We start from the raw sequence: 16,754 nt of genomic DNA, 5'->3' as shown, positions 1-16,754 counted from the left end.
GCAAAAATGTCCGCGCTCATATACTTTTGCCGCGCTCTCGGAAGAGAAGTAATTTTATCTGCTGCGGCCGCCTCCTTACCACGTTGGTGACGTCCACGGCGTCATTTGACGCTGCAGTTCAGGAATAGGAGGGGCCAGCAGGTAAAGAGGCGGCCGCAACAGCTGTGCCTGAGGGCGGCGGATTTCTGTGTGCTATAGAAGCTGTGTAATGCAGCAGGCATAAGCGTACAGGGCTTCATGTTAACATGTAAAAGCACAAAGTATTTGTTTGCAGGTCATTACCCCCTCGCTGGCTGCAGCTGAAGCATATGCATGGGGAAAGGCAGGGATGTGGAGCTATGCAAATAAAGGGCTGTAATATAGTGGCCGCGTGCGCCACACACACACACACACACACACACACACACACACACACACACACACACACACACACACACACACACACACACACACTATAGTGCTGGCAACGCGACCGTTGCGATAGTTGCAATTTGTGACCTGGTTTGAAAACAAAATCAGCCCATACAGCTGATATTCAGTGGAAGAGGATAAACCAAGGGACTAACTTAGTAGGGGGAGACCAAACAGATGGTACTGTGACACTTAATCACATGAGAGTCCCGAGGACATGAAATGGAGGTAATATAGAGTTCCGGTGAGTGCAAGTACATGTACAGTGCTCGGTAATATTCTCACCAATGTCCACTCGCTAGTAATGGTATTAGGACGTCTGTCGGGCTATTAGGACGTCTGTCGGATGTGCCTTCCACCACAGGGAAACCGCAATTGTGCCGATCCGGAAACAAATCCTAGAAGGTTACTCACGAGTGAATACTACCCCGATGGAGCGGGGTGAAAGGAGGGAGGGATGACCATTCTCCATATCCACGGGAGTCAAACGAGATTGCATAATATTGCCCATGTTATTCAATATTACCATGGATTGGATTTTCAGAAAAACATTTAAATACAGGCCTGGCGTACAAGTGGGAGGCAAGTTTTTTTCTCACGGACCTTGTATACGATCTTAGCGGATTCAGCCCAAGAGGCACAAGGAACTTTGAACGACATGCAAGCCAATGCAAAGAAGCTTGGATTATCCATAAATACGTAAAAGATCAAATACATATTTACCGATACCCAACAGATTCAACTTCAACTGGACGACAATCGAGCGAGTGGACTCATTCAAATACCTAGGGTCTATTATTGATAGCCAACGCATAGCAGCTACGAACGACATCAAAAGCCGCATCGGTAGCGCCACTGCAGCGTTCGCCTCAAAGAAATGCTTGTGGAGCCAACAAGACGTGACAAATGTAACAAAAATGCAAATTTGTAGCACCTCAATACGCAACATTTTACTGTATGGCTCAGAAACATGGACACTACTAAAAAGCGATATGAACCTACTCGAACGATTTCAGCTCAGATGCCTAAGTAACATACTCCATATTACGCTACGAGGCCGATGGAAAAATTAAGATGTACGGTTAACCTGTCAAAACCAATCCACAATCGACCAGTACATTAAGCGACAAAGACTTAGGTGGTTGGCCACGTCTGCCATATGGACATCACCAGATTACCATACCAGTGCCTCAACACCACATGACCCATACGCTGGAAAGTGGACCGAAATGATCCAAAGAAAATATGGTCGAACCAGGTGGCGCAAGATCTCAAACCGCTCCACTACACAGTAGTCAAAGCCCCAAAAGCCGCCCTAAATCGAGATCAATGGCGCGGAATCACTAGAGACGTATTGAAGATCCTGCCGCTGGCCTCCACAACGCATAGCTCCTTACCTTATAAAAGATGAAGCAATGTCGTTTACGGAGTATATACCATATATACTTCCCAACAGGGAAAAAACATGCAAAATCATACAATGGACATTGTCATCTACGGTATAGAACTGAAGACTTGCAATATGGCCACGGTCAGTGTAATCCACATTATATAAAGACCACGTTGCACAATTAGTAATAATTGCAATACATCACCAATCAATACTGCGGAAACATAATAAAGGTAAAGACTGAAGTGGTTCAATTATGTTCTCCTTCCATGTTCTGCCTTTTTTCATTCAAATTCTCAGTCGACCCGTTCATTATTGATCTGCCTGTTTACTTGCTGCTGGTTCCTTTTTTGGTCTGATGTATTTCTGCTTTATCTCGCATTCCTCTTATCTTCCAAGACTAGCACTATTGCTGCTTTGCTCTCATTTTATCTGCTACACAGTCTCTCACTCCCCCAGCCAAGAGTAGAGAACAGCTGCCTGAAGTGATCAAGCGTCAGCATGTGATAAAGAACAACAATATATTTTCTAATGAATCCATTAATGGAGCTGATCAGAGGAAATTGTTGAAACCTAGATTTGCAAAAAAAATGTATATGCATGCTCATTTTCATGATTATTTGATCAAACATGTTGAGTCAGACTTCAGCTGATAGAGGGCATTACAACTGATATACTGTACTGTAATTTACTAATTACAATGCCACGAACAGAGAATGCTCGTCCACCTACATTAATCAATAGCACAGGGTACACAATATTCACTCAGTAGATGGACAGTTCTCATCATGACGTCCCATTATAAAAACTATTTAGGAAGCTAATGGCGGCCGTTACATCCATTGATTATAATTCCAATAGTTGTATCCATCAATTAAAATCTTTGAGTAAAGGTGCAGTCGATCAAAAAAACAACTTTTTTGTAAATAATGAATGTCTACCTTGAACAAAAACACGGTCCCAAAAGCAAAGATATGGTTGTTTTTGTTTCTTTAATAATTAGCGGCAAATTGCATTTCTTCTGGGCCTCTAAATACGTTTGTCAATCAACTATTTTCTTCACACTAAGCCGCCCTGTCATTTATTAGCGTCCAAATAAATAAGGTCAGAGGAATAGATGGGGATTTTGTCTGCAATTGTTGTTGAACCCATCAAATAAAAGGAGCAGCCAGAGGAAACCAAACTTTTTCCAAGTCTCACCTCACCATGTTGACAAACCAATGGGAAAAAAATTATTGCCAAAATACTTGTGTTGAATTTTCATTAGAAAGCCATCAATCTCTCAGATTTAACCCTCTGAACAACACTGCCATTAGTACTTTTGCATCGAGAGGCTGAAAGAGAACATCCCTCCTAGGACCAAATGGGAGAGCAGTACTTTGCAAAGCTGTGTGTTGCTGTCCCCAAGGAAAACGGGTAAAATGATCTAAAAAGCATTTTACCTCGGGATTTAGGGTCAGCATCATCAGTCATGCTACAAAAACAGTATGGATCTGTGGCACCAGTGTTTGGAGACTTCACTAACAGCCATGGAATTGGATTCCTCTGGAAAACATAGATTTGCCACTTTCATTGGTGCTGCAGTGTTGCCGCCGTCAACAGTTTCACTGGGGCCCACTCATTCACTCGGGGGTTATAGTATTGGCACATGAAGCAATTAGCACTATTGGTTGCATTGCTCGGTTTTTGTGTATAGAATTGAAAGAGGGGGTCTCCGGGAGCTGAACTCCATTAATTTCAGTTTTGGTGAGCCCTTGCTTCAAGAGATACTTACCTCCGTAGGGGTGCCGGTATCTCGGCAGCCCGGGAGATTAGTATGCCTAACTAAATGGCTGCGTTTAAATGTCCCATAGGCCAATAGGAAGCCCTGATGTCATCCCTTGGATTCTAATTGGCCCATGTGACCGGGAGCATTAAAACTCCGCAGTGATACCGGCACCGCCTACGAAGGTACGTATGTTTGGAAGCAGAGTCCACGAAGCTGAAATTCATGATTGGAGATCCCCCTGCTTTAATACTATAACATAAAAAATTTGTGTGTGCCGAGCACACGCATTTTAAGTGAAACTTCTTTGTCTTTTGTCCCTGTTTTGGCACAGAAATGGTATTTGTGATGGTGATGTTTTTAATTAAAAACCAAAACACAATTTCAGTGACAAAACGCAAAGAATGTTGACTTAGAACGCGTGTTTTAGCTATTTGCACGTCTATATTTATAGTAACTGTGAATTCCTCGTGTGTGTGTGTGTCACTGTGTTTCTTTGAAACAGGCCTTCCCCTCTCCGCTGCCCAGAGCTCAACTTTGGGGATCACTTGGTTCCAGAGCTTTTATTTTGCAATTCTGTTATAAAAATTCTTGTCTGGAACAATAAGGACACTGAGATCAGCCTCATTCTGGCAGCCAATAGGAAGGCGCGCCATCATCGAGCGATGACACTGCAGCTCCCGATAAGGTGACGCACACAGCAATGTGATTTTAATAGCAAATACTGGAAGTGAAAAAATAAATAAAAGATCTTTCTGCAATACATGAGCCCCAGAGTCTGGAGTGCAGCTTCCCAGCTCTGGAGGACCCACTCATATTTGAAAAAATTCCTTCTGTAAATAGTACTTCAGTTGTTTTCAACATCTTAAAGCTGCAGTTCAGTCTTGTTTTTTTTTTTTTAATTTATTTTTTTACTTCAATAGTTTTATGTGTGCAATCTCTAATTACCTAAAGAACTGTATAGCTGTCAGTCAATTCGTTCTCCATGTATTGATAGGTCGAAATTTGGTGACATAATTAGTGAAGGGATCTGTTTATATTCTGCTTGTCTGTCAGTGGAAGCTCATGAATATTCATGAGCACTCCTGCACTGACATGTGCAGAGGAAGGGCAGTGCTGACAAAGGGGTGTGCCAGGGCTTGTGACAGGACATGAAGGGACAGTGCCTTAGCAAATGGCTGTTAAAATAGAATACAAGAAAATTGGTCTTTCAAAGTTGTTTTTTTAAAAACAGAAAATGCTAAAAGTATTTTTCTTACTACAGAACTGATTAATTAAAAAAAACACACATGCAGGATATTGACTGAACTGCAGCTTTAAGATCTTTGGAACCCTTTACACGCCATGTAAAATGTAGTATGACAGTTGAACCCAAACGTGTACATCAAAACACTATTCTTGTGGCAGGGTTTAAATTTTCTAGGTTATAAAATATATATAGGAAACCTGCAAGCTCATATAAAACCCCCAAATTAACCACAACATATATATAAGCATATAAGTGCCACAGAGGAGTGCTACTGAGCATGGCAATATATATTTAAAACCAGAGACAGAAAATGAAACACAGAAAGAGCTCAGTGCACATCCAGTGAAACTTAGGGCTGGGAACCGCTGCGCCCGGTGGCGCGGGCGGCCACGTGAGCGCAACTCACTATTGCTGGTTAGCCTCACGATCCGGTCCCAGTCCCTCCTCACTGCCAACTGACTACGTACTGTGACGCGTCAGCCAGCAGGGGATACCAGAGAATTGTGTTCCCGTGCGGCGACGCGTCACATGGTACGCGAGTCAGCCAATGGGGAGGAGAGGGAAGGAGCTAGATGGGAGGCGCAGGGAAGGAGCTGCGGGTTAAAGTGTGTGTGTATATGTATATATGTGTATGTGGGGGTGGACGGCACCACGATCAGATCCCGCCCCCCGGCTCCCTACAGACCGTATATCGCGGTCTGTGTCTGTCAGCGCCCCGCCTGTCTGCAGTGCGGGCGCGCTGACTGAGGGAGCGGGGCCTTAGCCTTATACACGGTACAGTGCCTAAATATATATGTATAGATATCTATTAAATAAAATGGTCTTTTAGTTTAACATTTTGGCCAAAGTGTTGTAAGCCCCATAGCCACTAAAAGGCAGACCACATCTCAAGGGTCCCTAACACTAATATAAATTCTTAATAACCTGTATATTACCAGGAAGAATGATTTATAATAAATCTGTCAAAATTAGTTGCATAGTTCTAAGTCTGACTGAAGCTTTTATTAACCTGTACATTACCAGGAAAAGCACTCTGTATTAGATTTGTCACAATCATACTGCAAGCAAGCAAGTTCCCCTGAGAGTGGGAGATGCTATGGAGTGAGCTTTTAACCATTTAAATGTGGGAGGGAGTGAGCTTCAACAAGATAGGAAGAGCCACCTTCCAATCAGCTAAGACCAGCTGAACAAGAATTGTAAAACATACAGGACACCTGCAAGCTCAAATGAAACCCCCAAATTAACCACAACATATATATATAAGCATATAAGTGTCACAGAGGAGTGCTACTGAGCATGGCAATATATATTTAAAACCAGAGACAGAACATGAAACACAGACAGAGCTCAGTGCACATCCAGTGAAACTTATACACGGTACAGTGCCTAAATATATATGTATAGATATCTATTAAATAAAATGGTCTATAAAATGTATAACATTTAACCTGTTTGAATTATAAGATTTTAAATGTAGCCAAATAAAATAAGTGGGTCTTGAAAAGTAAAATGTCAGCCATTAACAAATGTATCATGAGGAACCCCTGGTATCTGCCCCTTAAAGCTGCAGTTCAGTAAATATCCTGCATGTGTATTTATTTTTTTAATAAATCTGTTCTGTAGTAAGAAAAAATACTTTTAGCAATTTCTGTTTGAAAAAAAAAAAAAAAAAACTTTGATAGACCAATTTTCTTGTATTCTATTTTAACAAGCATGCTTGTTCCTATAGCAACGATTTACATTCCCCATATTTAAAGATGTCGCCAAACTTTGCCGATCAACAGACGGAGAACGAATTGACCGGCAGCTATGCAGTTTTTTTTTAGGTAAGTAGAGATTGCCCAGATGAAACTATTGAAGTTACAAAACAAAACAAAAAACGGGAGCCTGAACGGCAGCTTTAAGTACCTAAGAATTAAACCTGAAGTCCACCAGTTACAAAATAGTGGCGTCTGTGACAAAATTTAACTCCATAACAAAACTGTGGGAAACCGTAAATCATTTATTTTGATCATTTGTATGAACATGTGTGCGGAAAATCACTCGGTGTTGCCAGCGGGAAAAATGTGAGTTTAAGTCCTTTCCCCTCTGTGTTGAGTGTGAGTAACATTTATTACACTATATTGTTCTGCTCTTTCTTCGCATGATGGTTGCTGCGGAGGAGAATATATCTCTATACCCAATGCATTTTTCGATGGAGGAATTGAATGTGTGAGACCATTGCTAATCTTGGTTTTCTAATATCAATTGTATGGGTTTTTCAATCACTACCCAATGTGCGCTGTAATACTTTTTGCTTCTTCTGTGGTTGGTAGACCGCAGATTTCTGGTATAATCCTGGCCTTCGAACTGTGCAGTCTGCACTGGTAATGTGCTCACACACCTTGTGATCAAAGTAAATAGGGCACTTTTTTCTAGTAGTATGGTGTGCATTGGTGAACAGATTTGTTTCATGTAATAACTATTAATGGTAACCAAGCTGAAGAGCAGTATTTTGGAGTCTTGCTTGTTGTAAAAATAAACGGTTAGTCAAACGTTTCTGATAACTTGAGTGTGCAACGTATGCAGGGGGCTGGAGTTTGAGATTTGTAAAAGGCACCGAGCAACTGGATTTACTTTATATACAGTAGGTGACCGCTTTACGGCATTCGCTCATACAGCGGTACCGGGAAGGGGGACACCATGTCTGCGCATGCGCAGAACGGGGGCTGCTGAGGTTGCGCAGAACTGGGACAGCTGAGGTCGCGCATGCGCAGAAAGGAGGTTGCACATGCGCAGAAGGGGAAACTGCCAGTCTGCACATGCGCAGATGCCGAAAATCGCCAGTTCCGCTTTCTGGCGGGGCCATAGATCGAAACCCGCCGCATTACCGGGGCCCGTCTGTATTGTCAAAAGCTAGTGCTGCTCCTACAAAATATTGCTTACAAAAAGGCACAAATATGACCATATGAAGTTACTCTAAAGCCGTTAAAGGCAACTCCAGTCCTCAAGGGCCACCAACAGGTCGGTTTTAAGGATATCCCTGCCACAGCACATGTGGCTGTATTTGTCAGTCGTTGATTGAGCCACTTGTGCTGAAGCAGGGATATCCTTAAAACCTGACCTGTTGGTGGCCCTTGATGACTGGAGTTGGCCTCACCTGCTCTAAAGCCTCACAGTACAATTATTAGTCATTGAGAGTACTTCATTAAACTGCTATAAGTGCCACTAACTTAATGAATAACACCCCCATAATCTCTGCTCTAAAGAGCTTACAATCTAACATATGGAGTTTCAGACACAGATAAAAGGAAGCATTCCTTAAGTGTTTTAAACACAGATTGAACATACAATATCCACTCTGTCCTAGATCTGCGCCAATGCCTAAGGGCACCAAGAGAGTGGTTAAAACATGAGTTTATCCCTGGGTAGACTACAAGAGATCGACAATCTTGAACATGGTCAGCTGGATTTCACCTGCTGTAATATGGCATTACCGTATGATATAGATTCATATATAATAATGTTGTCAACTTTACTTGAAAACAAGAGGTAACTTAGTTTATTATTTTTCCTGGCAAAGTATTTCATAAATAAAATACTCAGATTTCATTTAAAGGGGAGTAAAGTCCCAGAATATAAAGGTCCCCCCAAACTTTCCATAGGAATCCAACTTTCTATAACATGTGGTTGCATGTGTTGTGTTATAAACGGCACTATTAAAATAGCAATGATTGGCTTATAATTCACATATCTATATTATTTATGGAATTTTCTTATACCCATTTAGGTTATCCTCGTATTTATGTATTTTCCTCTCCTCCTGTATGACAAATTTGAAATGTACAAAGAATGATAAAACCCATGGCTGTACTACCATGCTACTCTTATGAACAGGGAGTAGATGTATTACTACTTGGTTACATTACTGTTCTACTTTCTTTAGTGAACAAAATTGTATCCACCTGTAAAGAGTGAATTTAGAGTACCGTGCTGTGTGTGTGGCGCGTGCAGTGTGTGTGTGTGTGGCGCGTGCAGTGTGTGTGTGTGTGGCGCGTGCAGTGTGTGTGTGTGTGGCGCGTGCAGTGTGTGTGTGTGTGGCGCGTGCAGTGTGTGTGTGTGTGGCGCGTGCAGTGTGTGTGTGTGTGGCGCGTGCAGTGTGTGTGTGTGTGGCGCGTGCAGTGTGTGTGTGGCGCGTGCAGTGTGTGTGTGGCGCGTGCAGTGTGTGTGTGGCGCGTGCAGTGTGTGTGTGTGTGGCGCGTGCAGTGTGTGTGTGTGTGGCGCGTGCAGTGTGTGTGTGTGTGGCGCGTGCAGTGTGTGTGTGTGTGGCGCGTGCAGTGTGTGTGTGTGTGGCGCGTGCAGTGTGTGTGTGTGTGGCGCGTGCAGTGTGTGTGTGTGTGGCGCGTGCAGTGTGTGTGTGTGTGGCGCGTGCTGTGTGTGTGTGTGGCGCGTGCTGTGTGTGTGTGTGGCGCGTGCTGTGTGTGTGTGTGGCGCGTGCTGTGTGTGTGTGTGGCGCGTGCTGTGTGTGTGTGTGGCGCGTGCTGTGTGTGTGTGTGGCGCGTGCTGTGTGTGTGTGTGGCGCGTGCTGTGTGTGTGTGTGGCGCGTGCTGTGTGTGTGTGTGGCGCGTGCTGTGTGTGTGTGTGGCGCGTGCTGTGTGTGTGTGTGGCGCGTGCTGTGTGTGTGTGTGGCGCGTGCTGTGTGTGTGTGTGGCGCGTGCTGTGTGTGTGTGTGGCGCGTGCTGTGTGTGTGTGTGGCGCGTGCTGTGTGTGTGTGTGGCGCGTGCTGTGTGTGTGTGTGGCGCGTGCTGTGTGTGTGTGTGGCGCGTGCTGTGTGTGTGTGTGGCGCGTGCTGTGTGTGTGTGTGGCGCGTGCTGTGTGTGTGTGTGGCGCGTGCTGTGTGTGTGTGTGGCGCGTGCTGTGTGTGTGTGTGGCGCGTGCTGTGTGTGTGTGTGGCGCGTGCTGTGTGTGTGTGTGGCGCTTGCTGTGTGTGTGTGTGGCGCGTGCTGTGTGTGTGTGTGGCGCGTGCTGTGTGTGTGTGTGGCGCGTGCTGTGTGTGTGTGTGGCGCGTGCTGTGTGTGTGTGTGGCGCGTGCTGTGTGTGTGTGTGGCGCGTGCTGTGTGTGTGTGTGGCGCGTGCTGTGTGTGTGTGTGGCGCGTGCTGTGTGTGTGGCGCGTGCTGTGTGTGTGGCGCGTGCTGTGTGTGTGGCGCGTGCTGTGTGTGTGGCGCGTGCTGTGTGTGTGGCGCGTGCTGTGTGTGTGTGGCGCGTGCTGTGTGTGTGTGGCGCGTGCTGTGTGTGTGGCGCGTGCTGTGTGTGTGGCGCGTGCTGTGTGTGTGGCGCGTGCTGTGTGTGTGGCGCGTGCTGTGTGTGTGGCGCGTGCTGTGTGTGTGGCGCGTGCTGTGTGTGTGGCAAGTGAGGCCTACAGAGCTTCGCCCTGTTTATTACCCTTCAAATTAAAAACAGACAGCAAAATGATTTTGTTAAAGAAGCTACAACCCCTGCATATAAAAAAATACACCTTGCAGAATGAAAGCTTTCTATGGTAAGTTAGTTTATAATGTTGAGCCTCAGATGGCTTCATACAGAGCCAAAAACCTGCAAGTGATCACGTATGTCACGGTGCTGTAACATGTCAAATGAGCTTTCAGGGTTCACAGTATTCGTCTAAATTGTTCCATTGTATACAATCGTACAAATATTTGTAAACAAGCCATTTCTGTTGGACACATCTTAGCAATGTAAGAACCCTTTTATTCAGTTTAACAAAGTCTACTAATAAACACACTCCCACAGTGCTACAAAAATGGGCAACATTACAATATGGAATGGAGCTGGGATTTTCTTTCCGGTCTGTTTTTATGTGCATGGTATTATAGATCAAAATGTATTGTCTATTGTAAAGTGTCGCGTACACTGTTGGTGCTTTATAAATATAATTATACAAAACGCCTCTTTCCAAGGAACAAATGTACGGTTCAATTTGATATGTTGTGGACTTTAAGCTTATGAACAATAAGTGTCCTGTTATAGTATTTGTAGCTCACCAAGTGCAGCCCACGTCTATGCTGCTGATTCAAGGAGGTTAGTGAACAGAGAGACAGCTCGTGAAAAGGCAATATATGTAATGTAGGAAATCTCAGTACATGTGGAGCATTGGTTACGTGTCCTCACGTTACTGAGCAGTCACTATTCACATTTCTAATTACTACGCTAACAGTGCATGAGCCCACAATACAATCCCAAGACGAGTCCCTGGTAAAGCCCTGTCTCTCCAGGTCTTCGGTTGCCATTGGAAAGCAGGGTTGGGGTGACATGGGTGCACAGGGTAAGGATTGGGCTGGGGTGACACGGGTGCGCGGGGTAATGGCAGGGCTGAGGTGACACGGGTAAGGGCTGGGGTGACGCGGGTGAGTGCGGGGTAAGGGCAGGGGTGACGCGGGTGTGTGCGGGGTAAGGGCAGGGGTGACGCGGGTGTGTGCGGGGTAAGGGCAGGGGTGACGCGGGTGTGTGCGGGGTAAGGGCAGGGGTGACGCGGGTGTGTGCGGGGTAAGGGCAGGGGTGACGCGGGTGTGTGCGGGGTAAGGGCAGGGGTGACGCGGGTGTGTGCGGGGTAAGGGCAGGGGTGACGCGGGTGTGTGCGGGGTAAGGGCAGGGGTGACGCGGGTCTGCGGGGTAATGGCAGGGCTGGGGTGACACGGGTGTGTGCAGGGTAAGGCCAGGGCTGACACGGGTGTGTGCGGGGTAAGGCCAGGGCTGACACGGGTGTGTGCGGGGTAAGGCCAGGGCTGACACGGGTGTGTGCGGGGTAAGGCCAGGGCTGACACGGGTGTGTGCGGGGTAAGGCCAGGGCTGACACGGGTGTGTGCGGGGTAAGGCCAGGGCTGACACGGGTGTGTGCGGGGTAAGGCCAGGGCTGACACGGGTGTGTGCGGGGTAAGGCCAGGGCTGACACGGGTGTGTGCGGGGTAAGGCCAGGGCTGACACGGGTGTGTGCGGGGTAAGGCATGGGCTGACACGGGTGTGTGCGGGGTAAGGCCAGGGCTGACACGGGTGTGTGCGGGGTAAGGCCAGGGCTGACACGGGTGTGTGCGGGGTAAGGCCAGGGCTGACACGGGTGTGTGCGGGGTAAGGCCAGGGCTGACACGGGTGTGTGCGGGGTAAGGCCAAGGCTGACACGGGTGTGTGCGGGGTAAGGCCAGGGCTGACACGGGTGTGTGCGGGGTAAGGCCAGAGCTGACACGGGTGTGTGCGGGGTAAGGCCAGGGCTGACACGGGTGTGTGCGGGGTAAGGCCAGGGCTGACACGGGTGTGTGCGGGGTAAGGCCAGGGCTGACACGGGTGTGGGCGGGGTAAGGGCAGGGCTGACGGGTGTGGGCGGGGTCAGGGCAGGGCTGACACGGGTGTGCGGGGTAAGGGCAGGGCTGACACGGGTGTGTGCGGGGTAAGGCCAGGGCTGACACGGGTGTGTGCGGGGTAAGGGCAGGGCTGATACGGGTGTGTGCAGGGTAAGGGCAGCGCTGACACTGTGTGTGCGGGGTAAGGATAGGGCTGACACGGGTGTGCGGGGTAAGGGCAGGGCTGACACGGGTCTGCGGGGTAATGGCAGGGCTGGGGTGACACTGGTGTGGCGGTAAGGGCTGGGGTGACGCAGGGTAAGGGCAGGGCTGGGGTGACACGGGTGTGAGGGGGCAAGGCTGGGGTGACACTGGTGTGGCGGTAAGGGCAGGGCTGGGGTGACACGGGTGTGCGAGGTAAGGGCAGGGCTGGGGTGACACGGGTGTGAGGGGGCAGGGCTGGGGTGACACGGGTGTGAGGGGGCAGGGCTGGGGTGACACGGGTGTGAGGGGGCAGGGCTGGGGTGACACGGGTGTGAGGGGGCAGGGCTGGGGTGACACGGGTGTGAGGGGGCAGGGCTGCGGTGACACGGGTGTGAGGGGACAGGGCTGGGGTGACACGGGTGTGCGGGGTAAGGGCAGGGCTGGGGTGACACGGGTGAGAGGGGGCAGGGCTGGGGTGACACGGGTGTGTGGGGGCAGGGCTGGGGTGACACGGGTGTGTGGGGGCAGGGCTGGGGTGACACGGGTGTGTGGGGTAAGGCCAGGGTTGGGCCTGCTGCTACCTCATGGCGGCGACGGCGGAGTGCGAGCTGACCGCGGAACCCCCGCTATTTATACTCTTGTACGCAAGCCGTTGGGCGCTAGACCACGGAACGTGCATTCTGATTCGGGGCAGCCATTCAGCTGAAAGACCTCGCGGCTGCACGAGGTAAGGAAAGCCCCCGGCATCGAGCACAGTCTCCTGCCCCCGCAACCTCTCCGCGCCCAGAATTAAGGCGTGAGAGCAGCAAGGGGGAACCGACCCGTCTCCTTGCAGCCGGCAAATACTCACCAGGGTGGACAGATCTTGCCTCGATAAATGAGGCTGGCCCAGAGTCACTCCCGGCTCGTCCCCCGCCATCTTGGTGAAGAGGAAGTTTAGGCGTCCAACGCGGGCGCCTGATTCCGGCGCTGTATAGACTCTTCCCTAGGACGCTTCCGCCACACGCTGCGTTCCACGCCTCGGCCTGGACCCTCGGCCACGCCCCTCCTATTGGTTCTTGGTTGCTGATTTGTGGAAAGGGGTCCTCATCCCAGATGGGCGGGGCCTGTGTGATTATTACATGAATCATTGCCCAGCACAATCATTCCCGGGACAGCTTTATTCATTCCGCTATATCTATGTATATATCTCACCTACCTTTGTGCAGGGATAGGCGCAGGTTGTTGTATTAGAATTAAGAAGACGTGTTCCCAGTCCTCGTGATGATCCACTGTTTGGGAGGATCCCCATTACAAGATGATGCAATCCCAATAAACTCTTACAATCCCTTCTGGTCAGAGAGACTTCGTTGCATTAGGCTGAAAATACCCTGTAAGGTTGCTCTTATAGTGCCGGCGACAGCGACACAACCGCGCGTCAAAAACAAATGCAATGTCGCCGTCGGCAGCGCAACCAAAAATCTGGTAGTCACAGTTATGATTTTTTTTCAGCTATGGTCTTCCCTTATAGGGAGAGCTCCGTCACTGGCCTTGTAGCCAGCAATGTCGCCTAAACTTAAATTACAACTATCGCAATGGCGACGGGTGACGTCATCGGTCGCGTCGCCGGCACTATAAGCGCAGCCTAAGTCACCTCATTCTGAATCATGCGAGTGGTGCAAACACCTTCACTTTCCACATTCAAAGCTCAGCTAAAAATCCCCCTCTTAAAAGATGCATCTCATTAAACTGTATACACCTCTACTGCAAACTCCAGATGCCTTTGACCTCCCCTGCCCACTTTTACTCCTACTGTGTGTGTGTGAGTAAGCCTCCCAGCACCACTTAGGCCTCGTCCAGGGTGGTGCTGAGCAGGCGCGCGCGCGCTCACGTTGGACATGTTGCGACATTGCATGTGGCTTGCTTGGCGCTCAGCCGCTTGCCGAGAAGCAAAATTAATTTTGCTGCTCGCAAGCACGTCACGTGAGCGGGAGGGCGAACCAGTTCCGTTACATTGTGGCCGCGCCCCCACCTAGCCGGCCGAGCAGGGCGTAGCGCGGGAGCGCCAGCGCGCCTGTTTCCACCCTGGACGAGGCCTCAGATTGTAAACTCTGGGGCAGGGTCTTTTTTTGCCTTATGTTGCAATATACCTGTGCAACTTATCAATTGTTTGTGATTTATTTACCTTGTATTGTAATGTTGTAACGTGCTGCGTTCATTATTGGCGCTTTATAAATAGAACTTTACATACATACAAATCCTCCACATGTTGGTCAGAGCGATCCTCCCAGTCCTAACCCCATATGGTTGGATCTGCGATTACGGTATAGGGCAATGGTTCCCAACCTTATTTCCTTTTTTTTTTTAGAAAATATTCGTTCTGTAAACCCCTAATTAATAAATCTTATTGTCTATTTAGACTAATGAACAAATACAGACCGGCGCCTTAGAGTCCAATTGTATGGTGAATAGAGTCCAATATAGGGCTTGAAATGTCCAATAGTGGATGTTCTAGTCCAGTGGACAGCAGATTCCTCAGCAGCAAAAGTATTATGCCATGCAGGGAAGACAAGAGAACAAAATCATAGTGTAACACAGTTGGTTAAAAACTATGATTTTGTTCTCTTGTCTTCCCTGCATGGCATAATACTTTTGCTGCTGAGGAATCTGCTGTCCACTGGACTAGAACATCCACTATTGGACATTTCAAGCCCTATATTGGACTCTATTCACCATACAATTGGACTCTAAGGCGCCGGTCTGTATTTGTTTTTTCTGTGTCTCACTAACTGTGTTTGGGTTAGATATTCCTGGCAGCCTTGTTCACTAATTAATTTAATATTCACATTGTTGTCTTTTAAATCACTATTTATTTGTTTTGATTGATTCTTTAGCGCTATTCACACCACTCTTTTTTCTTTTTTCTATTTAGACTAATGCTAACAAAACCGTTTGACTGATACCAGACAGTATAGTGTCCTGAGCGTGGAACATAAACTTAATAAGGCCTCAAATTGCAACTCACGGTGTGCATACAGCGTGGCTGGTATAGCTGTGAATTACTGCAAGAGCTTGCAAAGTCACAAACCCACAATGCTTTGCAGCTATGGATGCAAAGCATTATGGGGAGTGGCTTTGGAAGCTTCTGCTTTCATTGACAGCTATATCACCCACAATAAGGTGCAGTTTGGGGCCCTGGTAGGTGTGCAGTCCCCACACAGGCTCAGAAACCATTATACTGCCTGGGATCTGCAATTACATATTTATTTTGGCAAACCGCTAAGGGTTCTTGAACTCCCTATTGCCAATCAATGGTCTAAGTTATTGAGATGTGTTCTCCACTTGAGCCCAATCCATATGTTCCTGAAAGTCCATGTGGTATAATGCAATTGCCAAGATACCCATCTATATTATACTATAAAAAAAAGCGCTTTGCTCCCTGGTTTGATGGGCAGTCCCTTCCATGTAGTGGACTTTGGACAGGCTACATTATCTCTCTTTTTAATTGCCCATCATTGTGAAATAATGAAAACATGTTTAATTGAGTAATACAGTTAATTACATTAATTCATAACGCCTCCATATGAGAGGGGGGGGGGGCAAATTACATAAGGGGCAAGGAGCTAAGCAAAAAAATAAAACAAGTATGACTCACCCTAAAGTTCAGGATAGGAAAGGAGAAATTATTTTTAAAATACACTAGCTAAAGTTAGTACTTTATCAAAGGTAGGAAACATTACAATGTTCAGGAGATTTTTGAATTAAATACAAATATGTAAATATTCCAAATACACAGTTTAGACACAGGTTCCAAGTAGCAATGCTCAGTGTGGTGGAAACATATAGTTGAGATCAATATTTAATATAAACACATGGTAGTGTGTAGAAGAAGCCAAATAATGCCAAGTGAAGTATTGGACCCAGTGCAATCATATATAGTGAGAGTTCAATCAGCCATGACTGTGCATAAGGTGCAGACAAATACTTGTATAAGCATATAGCAATCTGGTGCAGTACTCCACCGGACAGAATATCCCAACTATGGCGCTGTTACTGGTCAAAAACTCCCCATATGTAATGTGGGAGAGACAATACTCACATACAGCGGCTTCTTATATTTGCGTGCGTCACGCCGGTCAATCGTAGCAAAGAGGTAATCCGGGGATTAGATGCGGAGCACAGCTGCAAAAATGGGGCCAGTGCCAATGAATTGAGGTTAAAAAAGATTATTTATTATTGGACATAGTAACGGGGAACAAAACACACTCTGACGCGTTTCAGGCAAACGCCCTTTTTTATATATAGTAATAATATAGTAATATGAACAACATGTAAAAAACATTCTATAAAAAACATATAAAACATAAATGACAAAAAAACATTAAACTCTGATGAATACTACAAGAAAGGGGGGAGGAAGGGAAGAAAAGGAGGGGGAGGGGAAA

General features: G+C 47.2%; 1 protein-coding gene across 1 annotated transcript in view; it reads right to left on the bottom strand.

Annotated features, from left to right (window-relative positions):
- EIF2S3 (eukaryotic translation initiation factor 2 subunit gamma) overlaps window positions 1–13,334 on the bottom strand; it is a 39,912-nt gene extending 26,578 nt beyond the window's left edge. The window contains exon 1 of the mRNA XM_075589375.1: window positions 13,181–13,334. Within this exon, the coding sequence (XP_075445490.1) occupies window positions 13,181–13,249 (69 nt within the window). The 5' untranslated portion in view covers window positions 13,250–13,334. The remainder of the gene's footprint in view (window positions 1–13,180) is intronic.
- Between the last annotated feature and the right edge of the window lie 3,420 nt (window positions 13,335–16,754).

This window comes from Ascaphus truei, chromosome 3 (assembly GCF_040206685.1).
Source record: "Ascaphus truei isolate aAscTru1 chromosome 3, aAscTru1.hap1, whole genome shotgun sequence".
NCBI classification, from domain to species: domain Eukaryota; kingdom Metazoa; phylum Chordata; class Amphibia; order Anura; family Ascaphidae; genus Ascaphus; species Ascaphus truei.
Note: the sequence above shows the minus strand (reverse complement) of the source record. Positions and strands in the feature narration are given on the sequence as shown.